This window comes from Saccopteryx bilineata, chromosome 4, assembly GCF_036850765.1.
Source record: "Saccopteryx bilineata isolate mSacBil1 chromosome 4, mSacBil1_pri_phased_curated, whole genome shotgun sequence".
Lineage (NCBI taxonomy): Eukaryota > Metazoa > Chordata > Mammalia > Chiroptera > Emballonuridae > Saccopteryx > Saccopteryx bilineata.
This window is the reverse complement of record NC_089493.1, coordinates 127,834,659-127,859,046: the sequence shown is the minus strand read 5'-3', so window position 1 is coordinate 127,859,046 and position 24,388 is coordinate 127,834,659. Positions and strand designations below refer to the sequence as shown.

At 44.7% G+C, this 24,388-nt stretch overlaps 1 protein-coding gene and 1 pseudogene across 1 annotated transcript; one reads left to right on the top strand and one right to left on the bottom strand.

The window, feature by feature from the left end:
- Positions 1-603: 603 nt before the first annotated feature.
- Positions 604-8,494, bottom strand: TMEM202 (transmembrane protein 202). Its single transcript, XM_066272585.1, has 5 exons — positions 8,414-8,494; positions 7,923-8,178; positions 1,738-1,887; positions 1,272-1,403; positions 604-815 (listed from the first exon to the last, which is right to left on the bottom strand). Exons 1-5 carry the CDS (start codon positions 8,492-8,494, stop codon positions 604-606), a joined length of 831 nt encoding a protein of 276 aa, XP_066128682.1.
- Positions 8,495-10,122: 1,628 nt separating this feature from the next.
- Positions 10,123-16,754, top strand: LOC136335538 (NADH dehydrogenase (ubiquinone) complex I, assembly factor 6-like; annotated as a pseudogene).
- Positions 16,755-24,388: the final 7,634 nt, after the last annotated feature.

The window sequence follows — 24,388 nt, the reverse complement described above, 5'->3', positions numbered from 1 at the left end:
AGCAATTAGTTCACATAATATACTAAAGGTTTTAGACTACCATTTCTTCTAGGAAATAAGACCTAATGGATTCTTCAGAATCTATACCCCACCCATGGTGCCTCTCAATACCTTTGGGTGATAGGTATTATCTCTATCAGTGTTCATTCCATTTCTGGTAATGATTTCCAATTCACTCTCAACAATGTTGTCCAAGGACTTCCATTTCGAGTGTGCCCACAGCCATGCATAATGAAGAAATTTTCAAAAAGAATTAGGTGACATTTTTCTACACAAACCACTTTGGTCCATGATATCCCTGATGCCCAAAGAGATCTCCGGTCCACACACTGCATTTATTGCTAGTTTCTTTCATTCAGGACCCTACAAACTGATGTTTTCTTACACAATTTCTCTCTTAAGTGAGAGTTCATTACTTTCTTTATCATACATATTTTGGATGCAACACACACAAAGGACACTTCATCAGCTTTAATGCTGTCTCCTTCAGTAATATGGACATGATATTCGGAAAGTTTTTTAAGAATCTGCACAATCATTTCCAACTTAGTTAGCTCCTCCCCCATTTTTAAGACATGCAGTAATTGAGTTTTCCTGTCATCATCACATCTCTGCGTCTGGTAGTTCTGCTCTTGGTCCTGTTTCCTCCCCATCACTTGGAGACACTCTCTCAGACCTCAACCCTTCGTCTTCAGCAGGTGATGGAGCAGTCACTGGACCAATCCCCAGCCGTGACTTTTTTATGGGAATCACAGTGACATTTTGATCAAGGGGACAAGATCTGAAAGTTAGGTAGTTGAGGAAGGAGATGATACCTAGGGGAAGAGAAGAATTTGAGGTAAGTTTCAATAGACACTTGGTTTTTGCCTTTAAAAAAATTCTTTCTCTTCCTTTAAATATTCAGTTCCAAAGGCCTCTATTCAGTGAAGCTAAGCCGCCTTTCCCCCTACAGTTACTCTACCCCCCTGTGCTCCCATCCCATTATCATATTTCTCACATGGTTAGGACAGAGCTTGAACCTCCTGGATCTAAAACATGGTCCCATTACTTTCTCTGTGGTCTTAGGCAAGTCATGCAACCTGTCTATGGCTCAGTCAGTGGTAGAACAAACGACTAATTCTAAGTCTTCAGTTTTGTGCTATACTGCCTCTCAATATATAAATGTTCTAGCTAGGAACAGTCAGTGCTTTTATTTCTCCTTGATTCTCCCTCCCTTTCAAGAAGTGGTTTCACCTTCCATCCTTCTAGGAGAAGGCTGGGGACCAACTCACCAGCAAACACGAGTAAGAAGTCACTCCACCAATTGAGATAATAGGCCCACAGGAGATCCGACTCCATGACATCCCTGGTGTGCCAGTGAACCTGTGCCAGAAATAGCATGAGGCAGAGGAGCAAGCAGATGGCTAGGACCGGAAGAAAAGATGTCACAACCCATCAGTGTCTACAGTCTGCCTTGATTGCCACCCCCAACTCTTCTTCTCCTTCTAGATGCCACAGGTATGGCAGAATAAAAATTTGGGGAATTGACCAAGATGGGAGAGAAAGGGGGAGCTTCTACCTCTCCCCTGGCACAAGTCACCTAAAGTGTGTTTTATACAATAAGACAGGGTTGGTAGCTAGCAACTTGATGCAATATTGAAGAGAGAAAAGGGACAAGAAAAAGAAAATGGAAGCCCCATAGAGAAAATTTTTTTCCTTTGGCAAGTTTACCCTGACATTGCCTTGCCCTGTTTGTACCTGAGAGGAAGTTGAGCATGGACACTTTCAGATCCAAGTTGGTGGTCGTGCGTCCTCTTCTAGGGAGGCAAGAGCTTAAGAGCCAGCCAAGACCAATGAGTATGGTGAGGACAGAGATGAGGAAGAAGGCCCTGGAATAGTGGAGGTAATCTGCCAAGGAGGAGAAGAGAAAGGTGTGGTTAGTCCAGTCAGGAACCTCTCTCAAAAAACCCAGATAGAGTCTTTGAGAAGGGAGTAAGTACTAAGGAGATGAAGCTGAGCTTGCTGTTTGGCATCCAGAGAACTAATAAAGGTCTTCTTTCTCAGCTATTCATTGATACTTGTAATTTCTTTACTGCAAAGCCTTTACTGCAAAACTGAAGATAATATACAAATTGTTCTGGTTATGTTAACCCATTAACTTATATATACATTAGCTAATAGGAGGTATGATTTGAACATCTCAACACAGATTAAACGTTTTCTTTTTTATAATTCTAACGCTAAAAGTAATACATGTTCAATATAAAGATTGAAAAAACTGCCTGACCGGTGGTTACACAGCAGATGTGTAGACCTGGAATACTGAGGTCACCAGTTCAAAACCCTGGGCTTGCCTGGTCAAGGCACATACAAGAAGCAACTACTGAGTTGATGCTTCCTGCTCCTCCCCCTTTTCTCTCTCTCTCTAAAATCAGTAAAGAAAATCTTAAGCCCTGGCCGGTTGGCTCAGTGGTAGAGCGTCGGCCTGGCGTGCAGGAATCCCAGGTTCGATTCCTGGCCAGGGCACACAGGAGAAGCGCCCATCTGCTTCTCCACCCCTCCCCCTCTCCTTCCTCTCTGTCTCTCTCTTCCCCTCCCACAGCCAAGGCTTCACTGGAGCAAAGTTTGCCTGGGCACTGAGGATGGCTATGTGGCCTCTGCCTCAGGCGCTAGAATAGCTCTGATTGTGGCAGAGCGATGCCCCAAGATGGGCAGAGCATCGCCCCCTTGGTGGGCATGCCGGGTGGATCCCAGTCGGGCGCATGCGGGAGTCTGTCTGACTGCCTCCCCGTTTCCAGCTTTGGAAAAATACAAAAAAAAAAAAAAAAAAAAAAAAGGAAAAGAAAAAGAAAATCTTAAAAAAAAATACATTTGGCCCTGGCCGGTTGGCTCAGCAGTTGAGCATTGGCCCAGCGCGTGGAAGTCCCGGGTTTGATTCCTGGCCAGGGCACACAGGAGAAGCACCCATCTGTTTCTCTACCCTTCCCTCTCTGTTTTCTCTCTCTCTCTTCTCCTCCTGTGGCCAAGGCTCCATTGGAGCAAAGTTGGCTCGGGCACTGAGGATGGCTCCATGGCCTCTGCCTCAGGTGCTAGAATGGCTCTGGCCTCAATGGAGCAATGCCCCAGATGGGCAGAGCATCACCCCCTAGTGGGCTTGCTGGGTGGATTCCTGTCAGACACATGCGGGAGTCTGTCTCTCTGCCTCCCTGCTTCTCACTTCAAAATAAAACAAACAAACAAACAAACAAAAAACATTTATGCCTGACCTGTGGTGGCACAGTGGATAAAGTGTTGACCTGGAACACTGAGGTTGCCCATTCAGAAAATTGGACTTGCCTGGTCAAGGCACATATGAGAAGCAACTACTATGAGTTGATGCTTCCCACTCCTCCCCCTCCCCATTTCTCTCTCTCTCTCTTAAAAAAAAAATCAATAAATAAAAAAGAAAAAAATTGGAAAAACTAGAAGTACCAAGAAGGAGGAGGAACATCAGCCACTATCCCACTACCCAGAGGCAACCATTGTAAATATTTTTTTCTAGTGTTTTTCTATCTTCTGTGCATAGTAGATATATTACTCAATATCATGTAATTTTTCCCTTAAGACTATTGGTAACAGTTTTTCCAGATCACATTGTAAACATCATTTTTATTAGCTATAAAACAGTATGTTATACTGATTTAATGATTAAACCATTGGTGGAGTTCATTTCTTTTTTTTCTCTGTTGAATGTATCTGACATGTATAGGCCTTGTTAGGCTGTGACTACAAAATGAAGTCATAGTTACTTTAACTCCTATATTGTAATAATTCCATGCCCTCAATTTACTGGAGTACAGGGAGTTAACACCTCCATAATATCTCCCATTTTTTTTCTGAAATCCCCTCAAGGTGCTATCTCACGTTTGTTTGTTCAAGGAGAAGTTCTTTTACTCCAAAGCTGTTACCCAAGTTCCATACACTCCTGTCCCCTTCTAGTAGCCCCGGGTCTCTGCTCTCTTTGGCTCTGTCACTGCAAAGAGGATGTTGGTAAGAGAGAATGGCAGGGAGCATGCTAAACCTCATTTTTTGATGTGGAACAGATCTTTCTTGATTTCCCCACAATGTTTTAAGAAGCAGAGGCTAGCTTTTCCAACCTGGGCCCCACAGGCCGGCTCCTATAAAGAAAGGTGGCTAGGCCCTGGCCGGTTGGCTCAGTGGTAGAGCATCGGCCTGGCATGCAGAAGTCCTGGGTTCAATTCCCAGCCAGGGCACACAGGAGAGGCGCCCATCTACTTCTCCGCCCCTCCCCCTCTCCTTCCTCTCTGTCTCTCTCTTCCCCTCCTGCAGCCGAGGCTCCATTGGAGCAAAGATGGACCGGGCGCTGGGGATGGCTCCTTGGCCTCTGCCCCAGGCGCTAGAGTGGCTCTGGTCGCAACAGAGCGACGCCCCGGAGGGGCAGAGCATCGCCCCCTGGTGGGCGTGCCGGGTGGATCCCGGTCGGGCGCATGCGGGAGTCTGTCTGACTGTCTCTCCCCATTTCCAGCTTCAGAAAAATACAAAAAAAAAAAAAAAAGGTGGCTAGAAGAAGAAGGGGTTATTCTGCCATTGATGAGATCATGACCAGAGAACCAGAGAACACACCATCAACATTCACAAGTACATCCCTGGAGTGAGTTTCAAGAAGCATACCCCTCAGGTACTCAGAGAGACCTGGAAATTTGCCACAAAGGAAATAGAAACTCCAGATGTGCACGCTGACACCAGCCTCAACAAAGCTATCTGGCAACAGGAATAAGGAATGTCCCATACCATATCCAGGTACAGTTGTCCGGAAATGTAATGAAGATGAAGATTCATCAAACAAGCTTTATATGTTGGTTGCCTACATACCTGTCACCATTTTTAAAAATCTCCAAACAGTTAGTTCATGTGAATGAGAACTAACTGCTGATTGTGAAAAAAGTTATAAAACTGTAAAAAAATTTTAAAAAGGAAGGAAGGAAGGAAGGAAGGAAGGAAGGAAGGAAGGAAGGAAGGAAGGAAGGAAGGAAAGAAGGAAGGAAAGAAGGAAGGAAGGAAAGAAAAGAATGGGGGGGGGGGGACTCATCTGCCCCACTGAAAGTTCTCTGAGCATGTCAATGCCTAAGAATCCCAATCCAGCCTCCAAGTAGCCCCAAGACACAAAATTATGCACCAAGATTACCTCAGTCTAAGATCTGCCACTAAAGTTTTATTTTGTTTTCTAGAACTTACCACTTACTAACACCATCAGTAATAGTTATGTCCGTTAAGCGGAGCTGCACCCCTAGTCACACAGGTGAGTTGCTCTGCAAGTCAGCCACATGAAAATATAATAACCCAAGAGCAGCACATTTTCTGAACACTGTTTCATTCAGAAGTAGCAGTTATATGTACCCAGTCAGACCTACCAGCCCAGACTGATTTGCAGGAAGCTCAGTGGTAGGAATCTTTGTAGTATTTAGCCCACAATCTTCCATAGGCCCTACAGCCTTTGTCTATAGCCTGCAACCCTTACTTAGTGCTTCCTGGTTATAGCTAATTGGACCAAGTAAAGAAATCTGACCCATGTTGGTCCAATTTGGCTATTATGCTTGGAAAGGTGGATTTAGGACTGACCCAATGCTAATTTCCCCTTTTGCTTGCTTGAACCAAGAATGTATAAAGCTATGCTGGGAAATCACTTTTTGGGCACATGGACACCAATAAACACAAAAAATTGAGCTGTAGAGATAAAATAAAGCATAAACAAAGATGAGTGACAAAGCAACTCTAGGGACACAAAGTGACTGGTAGGCTTGGTCCCACTCTCCTCTGAAATCCCCTAAAGTCCAGCAAACTTCCTACCTTTGGGTATCTACTAGATTCTTTTTAATCTTTATAATTAAATTTATTCTTTAGCTTCTGCTAATTAAAATTGGTTCTGAAAGTTAAAACACAAAAGCACAGGTCCTGGCCGGTTGGCTCAGTGGTAGAGCATCGGCCCAGTGTATGGAAGTCCCAGGTTTGCTTCCCGGCCAGGGCACACAGGAGAAGTGCCCATCTGCTTCTCCACCCTTCCCCCTCTCCTTTCTCTCTATCTCTCTTCTCCTCCCACAGCCAAGGCTCCATTGGGGCAAAGTTGGCCTGGTGCTGAGCCTGGGCACTGAGGATGGCTCCATGACCTCCACCTCTGGCACTAGAATGGCTCCCATTGCTTCAGATGGGTGGAGCAATGCCCCAAATGGGTGGAACAGCATCCCCTGGTGGGCATGCTGGGTGGATTCGTGTTGGCGCATGTGGGAGTCTGTCTCTCTGCCTTCCTGCTTCTCACTTCAGAAAAATACAAAAAAAAAGAAAATCCACAAAAGCACACTGTATAAGATATCCGGTCCAATTCCTGCGTAAGATGTGTTATAGTCTCACCTTTCATGCAGCATGAGGGGAAGTCTGTGCCTTCCTGTTCTTCTTACAGTTTTCTCTGTCTCAGCTCCTTACCTCCAGAAAACCATGCAACTAAAACCACTCACAACTCCAAAGGAACAATGAAAGATTTCTGCATAGAACAATCTAACCACTCAAAGGAACCAAGTCTACTAGTCATATTCACCCACAATAAATCACCTAATTAAACTAAATACTTAGATTCAGAGTTTAAAACAGCTGCATTGTTTTTTTTAATTCATTTTAACAAAACAAAATAAAGGTTCCAAACCTGAACTTAAATCTTAATCTCATGTTAAGACCAAAACCCATTTCAGCTTTTAAATGACAGTTTTTACAAAAATTTACCCATCAAAGTTTCAAAAATCTTAAAACCTAGGTTACAAAAGGCCCTACTTGTATATTATACTAAGAAGCTTTTGTTCAGGGAGAGAGGAGCACCCTAGATACAAGGAACATCCACGTGGGTCACCTGCTTCTAAACATTTCTGAAGCTTTCCTTAATGATACACTGTGATACAGACTTAGGTTGCAGGAACAGCAAGGCAAGCCTCCCAGTTTCTGAAGGCAACAGAGCTAATACCCGGGGAAGAGAGGAATGCTACTTTCAACTTGAAGATGAAGAAGTCTAAATCAGCCTGACCAGATGGTGGCACAGTGGATAGAGCGTCGGACTGGGACACAGAGGACCCAGTTTCGAAATCCCTAGGTCGCTGGCTTGAGTACGGGCTCATCTAGTTTGAGCAAGGCTCACCAGCTTGAGCCCAAGGTCGCTGGCTTGAGCAAGGGGTCACTCAGTCTGCTGTAGCCCCCCCTCCCCCGGTCAGGGCACATGTGAGAAAGCAATCAATGAACAACAAAGAATTGATGCTTCTCATCTCTCTCCCTTCCTGTCTGTCTCTCTCTATCTTTCCCTCTCTTTGTCTCTCTCTGTCTCTATCACACACACGCGTGCACACACACACACACAAGTCTAAATCATTTGAAAATTCCATAAGATCCTTGCTGGTGTTCTTGGGTTTATCGCAATTGACAATTCTGCATTTTCAAATTTACTTAAATTCACAGAAATTTGACATCCTTTGCTCTAAACAGCTGGCATTTGTTAGACTACATATCTGACATGCATGGAAGCTCTCTTCCACTGCAGAAATTGACCTTGAAAGTCAAGTCTGACAGAGTTTGAGAGGCTGGGTTGGCTTCATCTCCCAGCGAGTCAATCGCTTCTGTTTGTACAAGCAGCCTTAGAATACCAATTACCTTGCTTCATGGTAACAGCTTGTACATGATAAAAGCATTCTTCCCAGAGAGTAGAATAGCAGCTTATTATTTGAGAGAGGAAATACCCCGCAATAGGAGGGAGAGAGGGTACACCACAGAGAAGGATGGCTATATTCACAGTCTGGTGAGATCCACCCTGGACTTGAAGACATGAGAGCCCAAGGATCTCAGATGAAGGCCAGTGTGGCAGAGAGCTCTGAAACTGTAGGGCCCGCGGCACTGAACGCAGTGGCACTCACAGGGCAGCTTGGGTGCCTGGCTCCAGCACAGCTCATGGTGGCATGTGATCCAAAGTCCCGCGTAGAGCTCAAGTCCATTCTTGATCACCAGGAACTGCACCCAGTTCAGCGGGGACAAGCAGATTAGCATCAGGAGGCTAAAACCACAGAGGCTGCCACAGAACATTCGGATGTAGGTGTGTGTCTGATCCACATGCTGGTGCCGCCTCTGGGGTGGCATTGAGGAACTCGGATGTTTGTTGGTGGGGAGGGTAGGCTACAAGGATGAGGGAAATATTGCCTACCCAAAAGGATAACCCTTGACCCCCAGGGTCACCTACTCTTCTTTACCTTGATTATCCCCAAGTGGGTTTGATTTGTGGGTAGCTATCCTTATCCCTTCTATTAAAAAAAAGGGGTTGATCTTTTCTGTCTTTGGGACATGCTGTCTAGGTCCATCTTTGAATAAGTCCTGTTCCTCCCATCTGACCTGCAGTTAGGTACCTCCTCACCCTTTGGTATTTCCGGTTATCCTTAAGTTTGGGAACCTCAGGACTGTAGAAGGTCAAGACTAATTGTTCCCTCCTCTCCATCTTGGCAGCCAGTTCACTTTCTAACTGCCACGGAACTTGTCTCAGCTCCTCCTCCCACACGCCAGCAGAACTGAAAGGGGCCAAAACCCATGGCACGTATCCCATGTGTGTGATGCCCCCCACCCTCCCTCTTCCGACAGCTCCCAACTCCTTTTAGTAAATAAATCCATGAATATTTTGTCAGCAGTGGCTGGGTGTCAGGCTTTGTTTTAGGTTCTGAGACATAAAGAGGAACAGAACACAGTTCTCTAACAGTAAATAAAAAAACGGTATAATGGAGACGTCTCCAGGACTCAGCGTGAAGTTATAATTAAGATTATAGATGTGATTTTAATACAGTGAGAGCCCAGAGCCCATGCCCTCACCCAGCTCTATGTTGAAAGCCCCAAGCATATCTCAACAGGCTCATGAACCCATCTGTCCGCCATAGCCCTGCAAGCTGCAGACATCCTTTCCTTCCCTTTTTGTTCTGGTTCCCTCTCTTTGACACTCTCTGCTTGTGAAGGGTGCTGCCGCCCCCTACACCACTGCTACTGCTTCTAGGGCCACTGTGAAAGGCTAGTGCTACTCTCCAGGGGCTCCCAGCCCAGGCGCCAAAAGCTGCCAGTTAGGGTGCTGCAGCATGCTGGGCTCTCTGTGCAGTGAGGAGAATGGCCTTTGCTGGTTCACAGCCTGCAAAATGTGTGCCCACAGTATCTCAAAGTCTCCTTTTCCAACAATGCAGAGTTGATCCTAACTCCTCTCCCTTCAAGGGCTTGAAGCCCATCCATGGCCCAAGCAGCGCAAACGTTGGCTTAGATAAACACCCAGCTGGGTCACCAACTTTCCTTTCCCACAGACAGGTCGACATCGATTCTTACATCTGGGCTGAATGAGAATGCCCTATCTCACTTTGCTAGCACACCCCTGTAAGGTGGTGGGCAATGGGTGAAGGTCACATGAGAAACCAGACCCGAGAACTTTGGCTAGAACCGCCCATACCCATGTGTACCAAAAGAAACTTCCCAGAACCCTTTGGAAAAGAGTGACTGTCCGTCAGCCAGCGAGATTTCACCACATCATATTAGCTCGACCACCTTAGAGACCCTTTAAATATCCCCCATGTGGTTTAATCCACGCGACTTCCCTGGCCTCTGTCCCCGGGACCAGAGAACATTGTCCGGGAAGCACCCTGTACTCAATAAAGCTTTTGCTTATCCACACTTCAAGGCCACGCCCCTTCCTTCTTCCTTGGCAGGGAAGAATACCTTACAACCCCATCTCCACCCTTCCCAGGTGCCAAGACTATTGGCAGTGGCCAGTAACATGTCCATGCTCTAGTATGTGGTCCTCCTTCTGCAAAAGTGTTATCAGACTCTGTCTCTTCATACTTAGCCTAGTGCTTAGAAAAAAATACTATTTAATGTCAAATGAATGAGTCAACAACAGATTTTTTTTTACCAATTTATTTATTTATTTTGCGAGAGAGAGGAAAGGAAAGACCTCAATTTTGTGTTCTACTTAATTATGCATTCACTGGTTGACTCTTGTATGTACCCTGACTGAGGATAGAACCCACAACCTTTTAATATTGAAATAATACTCTAACCAACTGAGCTATCCAGCCAGGGCAGAAACCCATAACCAACATGAGGATCAGAGGAAGTAGTTTGGTTCTGATCAAAGGTAGGTGTTGAGGGTTGCAGATATAGGAAAGGACTAGGTTACAGAGTTTTGTATGCCATGCTATGTGGTTGTATTGTAAAGTCTTTTTTTTTTCAATTATTTATTCATTTTAGAGAGGGCAGAGAGGTAGAGGGGGGGGAGGGGGGATGAGCAGGAAGCATCGACTCCCATATGTGCCTTGACCAGGCAAGCCCAGGGTTTTGAACTGGTGGCCTCAGCATTCCAGGTCAACACTTTTATGCACTGCACCACCACAGGTCAGGCTGTATTGTGAAGTCTTAATTGCTGGAATACCGTAGCCTTACTGCATAATTATAGGAAAGACTTTTCCATCTGCAGAGAACTGGTCTATTCAGTGTTAACTATCAGATACACATTGTAAGGTCAGTGGATAATGGGGAAAGGTCAGACCCGCAAACTTTGGCTAGGACTGCCCACAACCAAGTGCACCAAAAGAAACTTCCCAGGAGCCCTTTGGAAAAAGCAACCGTCTGCCAGCCAGTGAAATTTCACTACGTCATATTAACTCAACCACCCTAGGGACCCTTTAAATATCTTCCACATGGGTCACCACTTGCAACTTCCTTGGCCTCCATCTTTCCTTGAGGCCAGGGAACCTCATCAGGCAGGATGCACTCTGTACTCAATAAAGCCTTTTGTTATTCCACACTTTGCGGCTCTGGCCCCCTTCCTTCCTTCTCGGTGGGGAAAAATACCTTACATTTTGGTGCTGAAAACCTGGGAGGAGTTTGAAGTCCACAAGGACCGCTCCTCTTCCCTTCCCCTCTGAGAAAGAACCAGGACGTCTGACCTTCCACCCACTTTGGTGCACAGTGCAGTAAGTCCCCTGCCTCCAGCCTTCCTCTCAGTTCTTTCCACCGAGACTCCCTGTCTGAAACCGAAGCTATGTCAGGGAAGTCTTTCTGTTCCGAGTGCGTGTGCTCGTGGAGACGTCCTGAGCACATCCACTTTACCTTTTCCGTCCGTGGCCAGAGCTTGAGTTTTAGGATGCTGATACTCAAATCTGACCACTCCGAGGACTGAGGGCGGCTGTGGGGGCACAGGAATCTCCCTCCCTAAAGAAGAAGAAACTGCTCTTCTTCTTTGCTGTGGCCAGGCCACAGAACCTACTGAATTAGCCTCCTGAAGGGACTTTCGGTGTTAACACCCTCACCAATATAACTATCGCCAAAAAAGCTGGGAACTGATTGGAGATCTCTTACATACATGGCTTCTAATTATTCGCGCACCCGTCCTTAATCTCTGTGCCGCCTGTTCCACCACGCAGGTCCGTTTTCTGGCCAGAGAAACCTCACCTAAAACCTCCGATCCTGATCTTTCCTTCTCCGTGGATTCCCAACCCTCTCTCCCTCCTGTCTGACCTCCAGGGGCGCCCCTCTCTCGGGACATTTCTCTGGTCCCTCTGCGGACCTCTTTTGTGCTCGAGTCTCTTCCCTCTGAGAGCCCCCTCCCCTCACTTTGAAAAATCCTGTTTCTTATTCACCACTATCACTCTCTCTCTTTCTCCTCCCCTGCTGTCCAGGGGCCCCTTCCTTCTCCACTGTGTTCTTAAGTCCCTCCTCCGTCAGGCCTTTCTCCACCTACTATTGGCTCTTACACTGGTTTGCAGGACCCCAAGGCCCAACCCCAATTTTCTTGCAGGAAGTTCTGGCCCTGTCCTGCCTTTAGCTCCAACGTTTCCTGCTGGATCTGGGTGCCAGGCTCCCCACGAGCCCCTCTCCTCTTATTCCCAACCCCCAAACCCCTATCTGGGACCTGTGAACATGGCATTTAAAGTTTTTTTTTTTTAATTTTTTTTTTAATTTTTATTTTATTTATTCATTTTAGAGAGGAGAGAGAGAGAGAGAGACAGGGGGGAGGAGCTGGAAGCATCAACTCCCATATGTGCCTTGACCAGGCAAGCCCAGGGTTTCGAACCAGCGACCTCAGCATTTCCAGGTCGACGCTTTATCCACTGCGCCACCACAGGTCAGGCGCATTTAAAGTTTTTAATGGTCCCAACTAGTAGAAACAGGCCAAGGCTGTTCGCCAGGCCTGCATGCAGCAGAAGGTAACAGGTAACGCTACAAACCCAAGCTCTTGTGGCAGCCTGAGGCTGGCAGAGCAACAGGGGCAAGGCATAGGAGATGCCCCGACCCAAGTCTAAGCCACAAAGAGAAATCCCAACAGCAGCTTGCTTTAAGTGTGGCAAGCAGGGTCACTGGTCCCAGTAGGGCCCCTGCCCACAGCTGCCCACTGAGCCCTGCCCTGACTGCAAACAGCCCAGTCACTGGTGGAGCAATTGCCATTTTGGGCAACAGGCTTTTCCTCGGCGCCTCTTCATGGAGGACAAGCTACCCGAATGGGAAGGCCAATCCAGCCAGGTGGGGCATCGCTCAAACTCCTAGGACATAGCCTGGACTCAGAGAACCCAGGGTAAGCTGCAACTAGTGGGTAAGTCCATCTCATTTCTTGTGGACATGGGGGCTACCTTCTCTGTTTTGTCATCACACTCTGGACCTCTAGTTCCCTCACAAATCTCATTTATGGAAATGGATGGGATCCCTTCCTTTCCCCTTTTACACCACTCCTGACATGCAGTTTTGCCTCAAACTTGCCTCCATAGAGGACCACTGGCAGTCAGAACCACCGGACTCCATCCATCTCCAGTTCACCAAAAGGCTGGACCCCGCAAATCCCCCTATTGCTCCTCTTTTTTTTTTTTTTTTAATCCTTACAGGATCGCATTCACGAAGTTTCTCAACTCATGGCAAAACAGATGTTCCTCCTGATACCCCTCAAAACCACCACCTTCCAATCTCCCCCTCACCACAATGCCCCTAATCAGCAGGAAGTAGCCAGATGAATAAATGGTGCCCCTTTTCTATTTAACACAAAAGGTCAGAATGTAAGGTCGGTGGATAATGGGGAAAGGTCAGACCCACAAACTTTGGCTAGGACCGCCCACAACCAAGCACACCAAAAGCAACTTCCAAGGAGCCCTTTGGAAAAAAGTGACTGTCTGCCAGCCAATGAGATTTCACCACGTCATGTTAGCTCGACCACCCTAGGGACCCTTTAAATATCTCCCACGCGGGTTACCACTTGCGACTTCCCTGGCCTCCATCTTTCCTCGAGGCCAGGGAACCTCATCGGGTGGGATGCGCTCTGTACTCAATAAAGTCTTTTGTTATCCCACACTTTGCAGCTCCGGTTCCTTCCTTCCTTCTCAGCGGGGAAAAATACCTTACACACATGTTGGCTCAAGAGCTATAGGCAGAGTTTGAACAGGTAGGCCTGCATTGTAATCCTGGTTCTAACACTTCACTTAGTTCCAACATGTGCTGGCAAGGTTCCTTTGGGAAATTTCCTTAATCTCACTGACCCTCAGTTTTTTCATCTCTAAAACATTTCTGCTTCACAGAAGTTTTGTTAATATTAAATGAAATAAAACACATATAGCTCTTTACACAATGCCTTGAGTATTCTATCAATTCTATTATCAATGAAAGTTGGTATTATTGACAAATATATCATCTATATCAAGCAATTAATGGTGCTCAGTAAATGCTATTATTATTTTTTAAACGGTCTTTGCAAGTTTTCTTGAGCATGGCTTTGGCACAGGCCACCCTGAGACAGATGAAATACTAAAGTCAATGGAAAAGATGTGGCACCTTTCACCCTTCACTAGTGGCACTGAACAAGTACATTAGCAAAAAGGTGATTTTGCTATAATGTGTGGTAATGGGTCATTGTGTGAACAGCATCTGAGCTGGTAAATGATGAAACTATCTAGCCATTAAAGGAATGGGTCAGGCCTATTCAACCCGCAGGCCTATTTCAGGCCACCCTGTTGTAGTAACATAATGTTATAATAATTAAATATATAGAAATATAAAAAAATATGGATATGCCATCTGGATAGGAATTAATATATAGTGTGGGCAGATGTGATAAACAGACTGACTTTTGAGCAGGGCCCAGTTAGTGTGTGTGTGAAGTTATACATAGATAAGAAGTAGTTTGATGTCATAACTCTGTAAATTAACATAAACAAGAAGCTTCCCTAGGAACATCTTAAAAATGGCTTGATGTAACATTTCAGTAAATTAACATAAAAAGGGCTTCCAGTGAGGAACTCCCCAAAAGGTGGTTTGAGGTGATAATCCTGTAAATTGACACCTGTTAGAAGGCGTTGGCCAGAAAAGGTACTAAAGCTGAGGGGCCCCTGCTGAGGTAGTCAACCAGACTCCAACTTGAACGTGGACTGTCTCCACGCCGCTCTGAGCTCTGACCAAAGACAGCTGAGAGGAGTACGCCAACAGGGCCCCCTTAAGCTGTATCCAGGCATGCCAAAGGGATTTGTAAGTAATAAATTGCCTGTGTAATTCTTGCAACTAACTTTGTGTGTTGGTCTCATGTTTTTTCTCCGGTGGCATTTAGTGTCGGCACTTATCATAGCCGCCTCAAGAGTAGTCTCGAAGAGGCTGCCAGATCTGCTGATAAGCAGGAGTGTCCCACTGCTCGGGGAAGTAGAATCAGGGACGCCTGATCAATGTAGATCTTGGGCTCTACTGAGACACACCCACTCAGTAGGAAGGATGGGCAGCTAGGCACGTGTTAGGGCCTTTGATGCATATGACAAAGCAAGTATTTATTCATACCTGGTGGCTGTGTCTATTGCCATTCATCCACCTTCAAAAGCAATTGTGGTGCCTGGCCTGTGTGAGGGCCATTAGAGCCTGTGGGCAAGCATAATGGCCCCTTGGTTGGGCAGTGTCGCTGCCAGCAGACCCAGCGTTTCCATCACTGACTGGACATGACCTGGAGCTGCTGCAGAGAAGAGACTGTGAAGGCTCTTAACTCTACCTGATGTTTCCAGCAGAATTCCAGCACTCAGCGTTTACACTGAGGCCTTTGGAGGTGGGAATTGGCTCAGGGAGCTTAAGGACTCTGTCTCTGATAACACCTGCAATTTTGGGGGGAAAAATATGGACGTTATTTACTGTAACAGTATACTATGTCGGCATGTGGCTATGGAACAATAGGAAGCCTGCACACTGGAGGAGGCTGGCCCTGTTTCTGGGCCCTAGACTGACTTCAAAGAACCCCAAGGAGGATGAAAAGCCAAACCCCTCATGCTGGGGACTGAGAAGAAAGAGTGGATAGGAAGCTACAGTCAAAAGAAAATCTGACTAAGAGAAGGCTTATGAAAATCACTGGTGAAGGAGATAAACATTTGGATGACAAAGCATATCATAATATTCAGGGACTGGTAAATTATGCTGAAAATGCACAAAATTATTTAAAACAAGAAATATTGGGTATAAAGGATCTCCCTGAGGATGACACCGTGAGTCACACTGAAGAATCATGAGGCATTGTCACATGCTCAAAAGCAATGTCCTACCATGCTAGCAGAAGATGGATGTTCCCTCCCTTCCATAATTGTTTGACAAATACAACACAAGGTGTTTTACAAGAGCTTTTCTACAAAAAAGCCAAGATTAAAGTATGAGAGACCTAATTTATGTCATTGCTAGCTAGGCACAGCTGCACATGAAGCATGCTGGGTCCTTCCACGAATGTACCCTTGTGGGAGACTACAAGCTGGCAAAGCTCTCACAGTTTAAGAATTAAGCTGGGGGTGGGGGGAGGAAACGAGGGAGAGGGGGAGGGGGAGGGGTACAAAGAAAACTGGATAGAGGGTGACGGAGGACGATCTCTCTTTGGGTGATGGGTATGCAACAGAACTAAATGACAAGATAACCTGGAAATGTTTTCTTTGAATATATGTACCCTGATTTATTGATGTCACCCCATTAAAATAAAATTTTATTTATATAAAAATTTTTTATGAAGAATAAAAGTTGAGTTCAATAAAAAAAAAAAAGAATTAAGCCAAAAGGATAAGCTCTTCCCTACAAATCTCTGATTGTTTGATTAAGTTGCTAAAGGCTATGACTTTCTCTACACCTCTGTGTTAGCTGTGTTTCCACTCATCCCATCCCCCATGTCCCATTTCCCATGTCCCTCAAGAGACTGGAGGCAGTTTTCTTTTTACCCATTGTTTTGTGAAGTTAAGATGACCAGTCAAGGCATATATGGGAGTTGATGCTTCCTGCTCCTCCCCCCTTCTCTCTCTTTCTCTGTCTCTGTCTCTACTCTCTAAAATGAATGAATAAATAAAATCTTTAAAAGAAAAAAAAGATGTTGTGCTTGGTGGAGGGTTTTCTGCACTGGAGAGATTTCCTAATGTAGCTAGTGAGAATTCTTGATGTAGCTTGGAGGTGTGACTTTGTATCAGAGATCTCTTTTGTTTTGTAAAGTAACTTTGCTCTGCTCTATAGATAAAGCAGTTTGGGGGTGGAGACAGACTCTTGTAAGCTCTCAGCTATGCAAAGAGGCTTCTCAATCCCATCCTTTTTCTCTCAAGAGTTTATTTCTTCATTCTGCACTGTTTTCACTCAGGACCTGGACAATTACTAGTGGCACTGGTCCACGGCATACCCTTCTGAAAGCATTTCCTACTTCTCTTTGGGTTTCTCTGAAGGATTATTTTTAAAAGATTCAACAAACCCTGGCAGGGTAGCTCAGTTGGTTAGAGTGTCATCCCAATATGCTAAAGTTGTGGGTTCAATCCCTGTTCAGGGCACAAATAAGAATCAACCAGAGAACACATAGATAGAACAACAAAATTGATGTCTCTCTCTCAAAATCAATGACCTTCCTTTCTGATCTTGAAGCAGGGCCTTGATGGAGTCCTATGAAGCCCCTTTGGGGCTTTGGAGCTTTTATGGGCACATGCCAAGAGCTGGTATTTTGCCTGATCTCTTTTTGGGCTCTGTCTGCCTTTTCTGTTCCTCTCTTGGTCATTATAGGCCTTAAAAGCCATGCTCAGAAGATCTCGCTGAAGGGTTTGAGGGTCCTCTTCTGCCTATATAAACTTTTCCCATATATCCGGAGCTAATTGGGAAAAAAACCAAAACAGTGTTATCAGCTGGATCAAATAAAAGAGGGTAGAAGTTTGCAGGAGAAACAAAAAATTTTGGCATCTCCTGTAGGATTCCAGAGTCTCTCTGCTGCTGAATAACCCTGTACATCAGCATTCAAAATAAATTTTTTTTAAGTAAAAAGCATGATAAAATAGATTTGCAGGAGTTCCAGGATATGACTCCCCCCTCCTTTTGTATATTATTTATAATTGACCTTTAAGCATTTGTTGAGCACACTTTATAATACCTTGACTTCAAATATTGTAAGAAAAAAAAATTGTAAGAAATACTTGTCTTCATGTTAACTTCTAACAAAACATAGTAAATGCATTTTCAAGTAACATTCCTATACTTATTAAAACATTTCTACCCCATTAATTAACAGGCAAATTAAAAAGCACATTAAAGCTGGAAAATTCCAGTGTGGCTTTCATTATTTTCCTATATTATGTAAAAAATCTACATTTGTTATGTAAATCTACTCTGCTTCAAGCTCTGCAGCTGCAGCAAGCAGCCTGAAGTTTGAAGCAGTTTAGCCAAAATTAGCAAGTCTTTAGGATCTACATTCCATTCTATTTAAATTAGCATGCTATATTTGTTCCAATTAAAATTAAAAATTTGCAGGGATGATATTTTGTTTTTTCAATATTAAAGCAGGCATTTCCAATTTTTTGCATGCAAGAAATTAAAAAATCACATTTAGAAAACATTAAACAAAGACCATAGCTCTTTGTTTAACTGAGCAGGTGAGGTGGGGGGTTAGGCCCAGCACCTCTGTCCCCTGGATATCCAGATTGTAAAAACACCCTGTTTATATTTCAGTCCCGAACACCATCTGGGGCTGATGCTCTGCCCAGCTGGGGCTGTACTCATAAACGAGCTATTTTTAGTGCCTGAGGTGGAAGGGTTGGGAACCTATGGCTCGTGAGCCAGATGTGGCTCTTTTGATGGCTGCATCTGGCTTGCAGACAAATCTTTAATAAAAAAAAATAATAACATTAAAAATATAAAACAGGCCCTGGCCGGTTGGCTCAGTGGTAGAGCGTTGGCCTGGAGTGCAAGAGTCCAGGGTTCGATTCCCGGCCAGGGCACACAGGGGAGACGCCCATCTGCTTCTCCACCCCTCCCCCTCTCCTCTCTGTCTCTCTCTTCCCCTCCCACAGCAAAGGCTCCGTTGGGGCAAAGTTGGCCCAGGTGTTGAGGATGGCTCCATGGCCTCTGCCTTGGGCATTAGAATGGCTCTGGTTGCAACAGAGCAACGCCCCAGATGGGCAGAGCATCGCCCCTTGGTGGGCATGCCGGGTGGATCCCAGTTGGGCACATGCGGGAGTCTGTCTGATTGCCTCCTTGTTTCCAGCTTCAGAAAAATACAAATATATATATATATATATATAAAACATTCTCATGTATTACAATCCATTCATTTCCTACCACTCATGGTTCATGGTTGTGGGTGGCTGGAGCCAATCACAGCTGTCCTCCGGGACAACACCAAATTTTTATTGGATAATGCATAATGTACATAGGTCATTGTATGGCTCTCATGGAATTACATTTTAAAATATGTGGCGTTCATGGCTTTTTCAGCCAAAAAGGTTCCCAAACCCTGCTTTACAGAGTCATCCTCAGCGCTCAGGGCTGATGTGTTCAAATGAATTGAGCCATGGTTGTGGGAGGGGAAGAGAGAGAGAGAGAAGAGGGAGGGGGTAGAAGCAGATGGTTGCCTTGCTTGTGTGCCCTAACCAGGAGTTGAACCCAGGACTACCACACACTAGGTCAATGCTCTACCGCTGAGCCAACCAGCCAGGGTTGAGAAAAATATATTAAAGTAAATTTGTGGCACTGAAAATAAAAGCAATTTGGTTAGAAGAAAATATAGAGTAACATCTCTGTGACCTTAAAGTATGCCAAAATTTTTTCTTTAAACAGGACTTCTGTTCACCAAAAGATACCATTGATAGTAAAAACGCAATCCGTGAAGTAGGGTAAGATATTTGCAATAGGTATATCTAACAAAGGACTTGCAGCAATAATATATAAAAAACCTTTATGAATCAATAGAAAAGGGAAACAACCTAGGAGAAAAAATGAGTAAACAGAAAAGTGTCTATATGTCCACCAAAAGATATGTATCACAATACTCATAGCAGAGCTTTTGATAATGGCCCCAAATTGGAAACTACCCAATTGCCCAACAGAATGAAAAATTGTGGTACATTCATATAATTAAATACTATACAGCAATATGAATAATCCATGTTGGTCAAATAAGATTTTAAATATGATATATATGTTTGCTCACTTATAGTTTGTATTGGATGTGGGGGGACAGGCTGTAAGCAGGCAGGATTCTTATAGCCTGAGGCTTGGTTTTAGGACTAAGCCTTTCCCAACCTTTTTGATGTAGGGTGGTGCACTCTCATGATGAATCCCATTATGCCTCAGATAAGTGACTTTGTATCAGAGATTTCCTTGTTTTTATATTGGATTAAAGGTTTTGGTTTCTACACTATAAAGTGGGACAGACCAGAAGCTTGCTCTCTCTCGGTTCTTGAGATTAGCATTAGAGAGGAGAGCAGAGAAAGGCCATGTGGAGGAGACTAGGAGAAGCAGCCAAGATGGCAGAGTGCTGAGTGAGAAGCCAGTTTGTGCAGAGTTTGTTCAGGGAGAAGGAAGGAGATGGAGAACAGAGTTGAATAAGTCTGGTGAACTAGAAACCTTTGATTCTAGAAAGTCGGATAAGTCAGTAGCTTTGTGAGTACTGAATGAGTGGGTTTTGGAGCCCAGTGTGTGTTTTTACTTGCCTACCAGGTGCAAGCTAGGATTAAAGATGATGGCCCACCAGTTTTTGGCTTCGTTGTTTCTTTACCAACTGTCCTAATCCAATGCGAACCTGCATGGGCCAGGCGGCTGTGATGGTGGCCGCAGCTACTGGCTTTACAATCCACAAGCACACACAAACAAGAAGGGTGATCTGATAAATATAATGGTGAGCAAAAGAAGTCAGACACAAGAGTATATATGCATGATTCCATTCATAGGAATCACAAACAGGCAACATTAATCCGTATTAGCAGAAGTCAGAAATACCCCTGGGAGGAAGATGACTAAGAATTAAGATGGGAAATCCAAGAGGCTTAAGAGTGCTGAAAGTGTTGCTTTCTTGATCTGTGCACTTATTACCAGAGTTCTAGATGTATATTATACTTTAATAATAATAAAAAAGAATAACTTGGATATAAAAATCAAGAATTTTAGCCTGACCTATGGTGGTGCAGTAGATAAAGCATCAGCCTGGAATGCTGAGGTCACTGTTGGGCAGATAAAATATATTATGCTCACTTTGTTAAAGATGGCACTGCTCACATGGAAGCCCATCGCCCAGGTGATATTAATGTGTGTTGGGGGTGGGCTGTGGGCAGGCAGGATCCTTGTAGCCTGGGGCCTGTTTTTAGGACTAAGCCTTTCCCACCCTTTTTGATGTGGGGTGGTACAACCCCATCATGCCTCAGATAAGTGACTTTGTATCAGAGACTTCTCTATTTTGTATATTGGATTAAAGGTTTTGATTGCTGCACTATAAAGTGGGGCAGACGGGGAGCTTGCTCTCTGGGTTCCTGCGATTAGCATTAGAGAGGAGAGCACAGAAAGGCCATGTGGAGGAGGCCAGGAGAAGCAACCAAGATGGCTGAGTGTTGAAGGAGAAGCCAGTTAGTGCAGAGTTTGTGCAGAGAGATGAGCAGAGGTGAATGAGACTGGTGAGGTTAGAAACCTTTGATTCTAGGAAACTCGGATAAGTCAGTAGCTTTGTGAGCACTGAATGAGTGGGTTTTGGAGCCCAGTGTGTGTTTTTACTTGCCCATGGGGTGCAAGCTAGGATTAAAGCTAATGACCCACCAGTTCTTGGTTCTGTTTTTCATTACCATCTGTTCAAATCCAATGCAAACCTGCATGGGCCAGACGGCTGTGATAGTGGCCTTGGCTACTGGCTTTACAGTCACCAATTCAAAACTCTGGACTTGCTGAGTCAGGGCACATACTGCAAATTGATGTTTCCCACTGCTATCCACCACCTTTCTCTTTCTCCTCTTTCTAAAATCAATTTAAATAAAGAATCTTAGGCCCTGGCCAGTTGGCTCAGTGGTAGAGCATTGACCCGGTGTGTGGATATTACAGATTCGATTCCCGGTAAGGGCACACAGGAGAAGTGCCCATCCGCTTCTCCACCCCTCCTCCTCTCCTTTCTCTTTTTCTCTTCTCCTGAAGCCATAGCTCAACTGAAGTGAGTTAGCCCCAGGCATTGAGGACAGCTCCATGGCCTCTGCCTCAGGCACTAAAAGAAGGCTCTGGTTGTAACAGAGCAAGGGCCCCAGTTGGGCAGAGCATCACCCCAGTGGGCTTGCTGGACAGATCCCCATTGAGGCGCATGCAGTTTGTCTCTCTGCCTCCCTTCCTCTCACTGAATTAAAAAAAGAAAAGAATCTTTAAAGTGTATCTTTTTTCTCTTGGTAATTTTACCTCTAGGCATAATACCAATATCTTTACACCTTATTTATATAGCCTCTTATCTACTAGGAATTATACTAGGTGCTTTACATGCATGCACATGCTTTTCTGAATCAAATGTCTCCTTTTTATTTTCTCATTTGTTGTTGCTGACATAAACAAGCTATTTTTTCTATGTATTTATCTTTTATCAAGCCACTTGACCAACTTTATTGCGTTTTTGTTTCATGTGTTCATTCATTTTTGTGTTAAAGAAGTATCATACTATTCCTTTTTTATATTTTAAATTTACAATGACTGACTCAAATTCCTTTCTAACCTCTATAGGCTTTCTCCTTTAATCTATTTAATGTAAACATTGCCTTAATACATTTCCTAATGTTTATCTATGTTTGTGTTCCTGTAATAAAATATTTGGACAGGATATTATTCTTCTGATGTGTTATTAGGATTATTTGTTTTCATAGTTGATCCAAGAGTTATTTAGAATTTGAAAAGTATATCCACATATTTAGATTTTTTCCCCCCAGTTTAAATAGATTATAGACAAAGACCATGTCCTATAAGAATTCAACTTTTTGGGACTTGCAGTCAAGATGGCAATGTAGGTAAATGTGGTACTCACTCACAACCACATCAAAATTACAACTATCATTCAGAACCACCTGAAATCTGGCTGAATGGAAGTCCTACAAATAGGGAATTAAAGAAGCCACAACCAGACTGGTAAGAGGGGCAGAGATGCAGAACTGGCAGGTCCCACACCCACATGTGGCAGTTTAAAATCAGAAGGGATTGGTTGTGAGGCCTCCCTCTGAGGAACCAGGGGTCCCAGCCCCACACGAGGTCTCCTAGCCCAAGGTTCTAATGCCAGGAAGAGAAGTCCCTATAACCTTTGCTGTAAAACCCAGCAGGGACTGTGGCTGAATGAGGAGGAGGGCTGCTGGAGTGTGAGGCAGTTTCTCTTAAAGGACCCCACACACACACATGCTTACTCAGACACTCCCTGTGAGCTCCAGCACTGGGGAAGCAGCTTAAAAGGAACCATGGACATACAGGGAGGAGCTGAATTATCTGGCATCAGGACAAAAGTTGGGAGGGGGAAGCTTTTTGACAGATAATAGTGCTGGCAGAGGACATTGCTCCTTTTCTGAGACAGCCCCCCCCCCAACAGAGCCAACAGGTGGGTGCTATATCTGGGTCTCTATCAAATTGGCTCACACTATTCACCCTACCCTGGTGATTCCCTGAGACCCTACACCACCCAACTTGTGGGCCCACCTAAGCCATTCCCAATGGCTTTTCCATACAACTGGCTTCTCTTGCCTCATGCTTCAAAATCTCTCAGACAAGCAGCATCTGGCCTCTGCATACCTCGTATCTCTAAGTGGCCCCATGTGTCACTAGTGGCAACCCACTTTGGTTCATAGCTTGGCCTCTCCTGGGTTCCCCCAAGCCCAGCACAAGTAGCTGCCATCTGCAGATCACTCTGTAACTTATGCCAGGAGGTCCCAGGCAGGGTGCAATCAGAGGCTGACCTTGCACCTCCTGGGAGGCCCCAAAGCCAGTGCACCAGGTACAGCTTTAGACCACACTGGATTACAACCCTACCACCTCCATGGGAAACACACTCAAGAAGCAGACTCAGTGGCACCACAGCCCCACTGAAGAAGTTCTGCTCTGTAGGGTAGACTCCTGCAGAGCACCTCCTCTGCTGCAGTCACAGCTGGTCCTCACAGAATTGGCCTGGGGGTCAATCCCGTCAAGCGACACCAACAGCAATCAAGGCTCAATTACAACAGGACAGTGCACACAGCCCACCCAGGGGCACACCTGGAACATCCAGCTTGGATGACTGGGGAGGCTGTGCCACTGGGCCCTCCAGGATGCCTACTACACAAGGCCACTGTGTCAAGTCAGGGAGGCATAGCAGCTCTACCTTATACATAGAAACAAACATAGGGAAGCAGCCAAAATGCAAAGATAAAGAAACATGTCACAAACAAAAGAACAGGAGAAATCTCCAGAAAAAAACTAAATGAAAATGAGGCAGGCAAACTACTAGTACGGAGTTCAAAATGATGGTTACAAGGATGCCCAAGGAACTTGGATTTCAACAGCATGAAAAAGGACACAGAAACCATAAAAAGGAACCAAGCAGAAATAAAGGATACAATAATTTAAATGAAGAATAATTTACAGGTACTCAACAGTAGAGTAGATGAAGCCAAAAATTAAATCAGTGATTTGAAATATAAAGAAGCAAAAAACACCCAATCACTACAGCAAAAAGAAAAATGTCTCCCCAAATGAAGACAGAGTAAGGAGCCATTGGGACAACTTCAGTTATACCAACAATCACATCCTGGGGGTGCTAGAAGGGAAGAGGGCAAGAAATTGAAAACCTATGTGAAAAAATAATGACAGGAAACTTCCTAAGAGGCCCACACCAAGACACATGATAATTAAAATGCCAAAGGTTAAAAACAAAGACAGAATCTTAAAGCAGCAGAAAAAAAAGTAACCTACAAGGCAACTCCCATAAGACTGTCAGCTGATTTCTCAGCAGAAACTTTGTAGGCCAGAAGGCCACTGCAAGAAATATTCAAATTGACAAAAAGCAAGGATCTACAACCAAGATTACGCTGCCTAGCAAAACTATCATTTAAGACAGAAAGATATATAAAGAGCTTCCTAAACAAAACAAAACAAAAAAGCTAAAGGA

Coding starts and splice junctions, on each gene's coding strand:
- TMEM202 (XM_066272585.1), bottom strand. CDS start 8,494: ATGGAGAGGAGGGAACAATTAGTCTTGACCTTCTACAGTCCTGAGGTT. Junction 8,179..8,413: donor ATAACCGGAAATACCAAAGG/GTGAGGAGGTAC, acceptor TCATCCTTGTAG/CCTACCCTCCCCACCAACAA. Junction 1,404..1,737: donor CATGCTCAACTTCCTCTCAG/GTACAAACAGGG, acceptor TTCCGGTCCTAG/CCATCTGCTTGCTCCTCTGC.